Raw genomic sequence first — 5,374 nt, 5'->3', positions numbered from 1 at the left:
AAAAAAAAAGAAAAAGATGCATAGAGAAAAAAAATTTATAACAGGTTGGATCTGGCAAGTAAATGAGAAAATGTCAAGAATCATTTCTGGTTCCTGCCTTGAGGAACGGTGTTTATGTTGGTACCCCTTCACAGGGAAGCAGCTGGGGGAGCACAAGTCTCTGCTGTGCTGCTCCTTACGAGTTCTTTGTTGTTGCTGAGAATATACTTATCAAAGCGCTGATCCAGCACAATGACAGTGAAGCAGTGGTTCGGCAGAGCATAGACCAGACGCTGTAAAGACTTAGAGAATTGATTACTTAGAGAAACAGGGTGAGCAGAGACAAGGTGACAGTGAGTAGAACAGCTCCTATCATCAGCCTGCTGTTATTATTATGTACAGTTGATTTGGACCCATCCCGAAGCTGGTTTTCCAGTAAGTTTTCAGATTCATATGGAAAGAGATTGCCTATCTTTCTTGCTCTGGTGGATTTGAACCATGAACCTCCAGGTTGGCAATGCAGCCTGTTATTGTTGTTATGTACCTTTGAGTCAGAAGCAACTCATACCTGACCCTCCAGCAGATCAGAGAAAATAAATTGCATGGAAGTAGATTCCCCAGCTTCCTCTCGTGGGCAGCTGGTGGCTTCAAACAGTGTTTGAGTTGACAGCTCCACTCCTTGCCACTAAGCCACCAGTGGCAGCTGGGTTTCTGGAAATCAGGCTCCCTTCTGCAGGGTTAGATTACATCACACGTGCTAGTTCATGGCTAAATTCCTCCCGTGTGCTTGTCAGGTAGTATGTACTAGGAGCAGGCAGAGGAAGGACAACAAACTCCCTCACTGCCATGGAATCAGAACTGACTCAGCTGACCCCCAGCAGCTTTTCAGAAGCTATAAATCTCATGGGAGACAATTGCCCATCCTTCTACCTCAGAGCAGCTTGTGGATACGAACCGCTTGCCTCTGGGTTGGCAGCTCTGTAACCTTTTTGCCCTGTCTTACAGAGTCTGTGTGTAACCTTTCTGCCCTGTCTTACAGGGTCTATATGTGACCTTTCCACCCTGTCTTACAAGATCTCTATGTGAGCTTTCTGTCTTATAGGGCCACTGTGAGTGGAAGCCGACATACTGGCCTGGGATGGGTTTACTTTAGTTCCATTAGGAGTGAGGTGAAAGACCTTGTGCCCACAGTAGTTTGAAAAGGAAGACTGAAAATTCCATTTTAGGCAAAAGTTTTGATGTTTCTTGGACGCACAGATGACAATATTGTAGGCAGTTAGATCTATCTATCTAGAACTCAGAATGATGGAGTGGTAGTGATAAGTTCAGAATTCTCTGTGTATGTATCAGTTATGGAACTATAGTTATATAGTTATGAAACTGGCAGCGTCTGTTTTCTCCAGCCTGAAAGGCTAATTGCTTGACCTTAGAATTCTTAGTGTCCTTTCTCTAATATGTTTATCAGAGGAGGATTTGCATCTCCTAGATTAGCTGTTTTCTCTTTGAAGCTGTTTTTTTCCTAATGTATGTATACTGTAACTTAATCTGCCTTTTTGCCCAGAAAGGGAGTATCTGGGTGTGAATGGTTTTCTTTCAGATATAGAAATTTTTTTATTTTACTAACAAAAGTTTGTTAAGTAAGTTGGTGTCACAACCTAGTATAAAAGCCTGGTGACATCTCCCAGATGGAGAGGCGGTCTTTGAGGCTAACTTGCTGTCCTCCCAGATCTGTAATAAAGTGCATATGGATATTGCAATCCATTTGTCTTATTGGCAAATGACTACGGAAAGAACCCTCGCCTTCAGTAACAAGAAGGGCCAAAGTGGCATGTGGGTAGCTTAAGTACAAAAATGTAGTGTATCCAGTTTCTTACCAGATACATTTGTCAACCACCTTCCTAAATCTGAAATCCTGTATTTACTTAATAAAGCAGCACATTGATTTTTTTTTTTAAGACACGGAATCTAGAAAATACAGTTCACTTAAAAGCTGCCATTTGATGAATTATCTTTTTAAAGAGGAAATTATAACTCTCTTGGTTTCTCACTTTAATATTTTATTGTGGTGGTGGAGGTGGTGGTGTTGGTGGTGTATACCACTGAGTTGGAACTGACCCATAGCTGACCCTCCAGTGAGTTTTCAGAGACAGTTAATTGCATGGGAGGATATCAGGGATCCAGCCCCGATATGTCGGGAGAATTCCGCCAAAAGGAGGCACCAGGTTGAAATAAAGATGCGGAGAAGCTAATTGCTGATGACAAATAGCAAGTTTAATATTCTGGCAAGGGTATATATATATCTATCTTAGGAACATGCGTGCAGGAGTAATCGCATTATCTCTTATTTGTCCGAGATGTTGACTGGTAGATCGAACATTCCCAGACATTCACACAAAACAAAGACATCTTCCGGGATATCCTATGGTATCTATTGGAAAATAAGAAGGTATCACATTACTAGAATTCTGAGGCCTTTAGTCACTCCCTATTCATTAGCATACTGCTTCCTGGAGTTGTTTTCTGCAGAACAGATGGTCAAGCCAAGATAGGTGGTCCTGCTGTTTTTACAAGGTGTTGCTGCTCCTGCTTTGCAGGTTAGCGAGGCCCTGACAGGAGGAGATTGCCCATCCTTCTCCCGTGGAGCAGCAGTGGCCTCGAACCATGTACCTTCGGGATTGCAACACAGCTTCTTGCCACTAGGACACCAGAGCTCCCAAATAGTAGTGGTTGTGATCTTTTCCTTTTTTTGGTTAACTTAGCAAAACAAATGGAAAAGGTTTATTGAGGTAATGCAAAGGAGGCATGATTGGTGAAAGATAAAGGTAGGCCATGTGAAAGAATTAAAGAGGAAAGGAAAGAAGAAAGGGGGGCACCCCTGGAAGGTTCAGAGTGGACCCAGACCTTTTGCCATGTTACCTGCAAGAAGAGAGAGCTTTCATCTTTTTCTTGTAATACAGACATTTGAAGTTGTGCTAAAATTGGTAATCATTTTAAGAGAAAAATACATGTATCAACACTGTATTTAGGAAATCTGATGTTCTTAAAATCACAGTGCTGCATGCTGTATGTAGTCATATTTCCACCCCTCACCCCCCATTTTCCTGTTAAACAGGAGGATTGATGTTCATAAAGAAATAGTGGCTCACCTATAATAATTACAGGTAATAGTGGCCATGACCAGAACCCAAGTATTGGTCTTAAAATAATGATTGGTACAAAAAATACACATACTTCTCTTACGTAGCCTACTCCCCAAAACCAGCCAGCCAAATTCACTGTTATGGAGTCAGTTCCAATCCATAGTGACCAAGTATTGCATTTCCAAGACTGAAAATCTTCATCAGAAGAGGTTGCTGCTCTCTTTCCTGTGGAGCACCTGGTAGATTCGAACTGCCAACCTTTTGATTAGCAGTTGGATTTACTACTCATTACACCACCAGGGCTCGCCAAGAGCTTCTAGTGGATAAGAAAGAAGGGTGTGTGAGTGATTGTTGTAGGGGGGAAAGGATCATTTGAATGGGATGTTTCCTTTTGTCATCAAGGAGAACTAATCACACTAACTGATCAACAGCTACTCTAAAACAAAGGTGAGACAGTATCAGGGCATGGAAATAGGACAACTAGAAGGGAAACAATGAGATTGTTCACAAATTAGGAAGAATGTAACCTGTGGCGCTGAACAACCTGCATAGAAAGTAGTGAATGAGAGCTTAACTGCTAAGAAACCTTTACCCAAACTACAGTAAGATGCTACTGTAGAAGAGGAGCCGGGTTACTGGCCCTTGTCACGGTAATTGGCACTGTGCACCCAGTAAATATTAGTTCGTTTACTGTCTTGGAAATGTTCATGCCCTCCCAACAGTTAGGCAGGGCTGCCATATTGCTTTGAACTTGAAACTGAAATCCACACAGGATTGCATTCCTGTTCCTGGTAGCTGTTCTAAGCAAATGAGTAAATACTTAACCTAATTCAGAAGGGGCTCTGGTGGTACAGGGGTGAAGCATTCAGATGCTACCCAAAAAAGGTAGTTCTAACTCTCTCCATTGGACAAAGCTGTGGCCATTGGTTTTCATCAAAATTTACTGCCTTGGACACTGTGGGGCTGTCTGTCCTTTGCTGTTTTGCTGGGTCTTTATGAGTCTGAATTGGCTTGCCAGCAACAGAAGGACTTTTATAGATGTTAGGTGACATGGAGTCGGAACCAAATCCTAGCTGACCCTCCAGCAGGTTTTCAGAGTCAGTAAATCAGGTGGGAGGAGATTGCCCATTTTTCTCCCGCAGAGCAGCTGCGGGATTCAAACCTTGTGCCTTTGCTTTGTCATTGCAGTTCCTTACCAATAGCCCACAGGAGCTGCCAGATAGGCAGGTGGGTGGGTAGGCCTGGAATTGGCATATAGAAGACATTGCATTCATTCATTGCGTTCTCCACTCCTGACGAGGCTTCCTCACGCAGTGGGGTGTGTTTTCCTACAGAAACTTTTTCAGCAGAGATTGGAGAGAACTTCTTGTGGAGAATTTTCTAGAGGGAGTTCTTACAAGATTAAATAATCGCTGACAAATTTTAAGGAACCACGTAGTTGGAACGTTTTTTGATTCTGTGACTGGGTACGCAGAATGCACTTCTATCTTAAACAAAGGTTTCCAGCCTTGCTGTTCCCCTGAGGGAACAAGAATGGTGTCTAAGAGATGGATTTGCCCTGTAACATGCAGCACAGAGCTGGGTCCTGCTGTAGACACCGATCACGCTGATAAACAGGAATGCCCTTTATATGGGTGAGGCTTACTCTCCATGTTACTGTACAAAAAAGGTGTTCAGTTATCTGACAATTCAGGTGAGTTCTGGTGGCCCGATTCTTAGGGGGTTGCACTGCTAACCCAAGGGGCCAGACCTCTCTGCTGGTTCAAATCCATCCACCAGAGGCTCCTTAGGAGAAAGACAGGCAGTCTCCTCCCACGTAGCTGACAGCCTTGAAAACCCAATGAAGGGTGGGCTTTGAGCTGGTTTGGACACGACGGCAGTGTGTTTTGAGGTTTCTAAAAAGCAAAGTCCGGCCTTAAGGTTTCTCCATGAGATTATTTAAAGCGTGTCAGGGACACTGACCGGTCTGAGAACTCACGATTCTCTCTTGTTGCAATAGGTGTGTTCATCGTGGCTGCCAAGCGAACGCCCTTCGGGGCCTATGGTGGCCTTCTGAAAGACTTCACCGCCACTGATTTGGCTGAATTTGCCGCCAGGGCAGCCCTGTCGGCTGGCAGCATCCCTCCTGAGACCGTTGACAGCGTCATTGTGGGCAACGTCATGCAGGTTGGTAGGGCAGAAGGGAAGTCTCTATCAGTTTCTGAAAAGAGTTTCCTGATAATAAATGCTGGGGGCTCTGGTGGCCTAGTGGCAAG

General features: G+C 43.9%; 1 protein-coding gene across 1 annotated transcript in view; it reads left to right on the top strand.

Annotated features, from left to right (window-relative positions):
- The window catches only part of ACAA2 (acetyl-CoA acyltransferase 2), a 26,153-nt gene that overhangs the window by 2,557 nt on the left and 18,222 nt on the right, over positions 1-5,374 (top strand). The window contains exon 2 of the mRNA XM_006891706.1: positions 5,119-5,305. Within this exon, the coding sequence (XP_006891768.1) occupies positions 5,119-5,305 (187 nt within the window). The remainder of the gene's footprint in view (positions 1-5,118; positions 5,306-5,374) is intronic.

The sequence above is a fragment of the Elephantulus edwardii genome, unplaced genomic scaffold (genome assembly GCF_000299155.1).
Source record: "Elephantulus edwardii isolate Elephantulus edwardi_28Jun2011 unplaced genomic scaffold, EleEdw1.0 scaffold00103, whole genome shotgun sequence".
In the NCBI taxonomy this organism is placed as follows: domain Eukaryota; kingdom Metazoa; phylum Chordata; class Mammalia; order Macroscelidea; family Macroscelididae; genus Elephantulus; species Elephantulus edwardii.
This window is presented reverse-complemented; position numbering and strand designations above follow the sequence as displayed.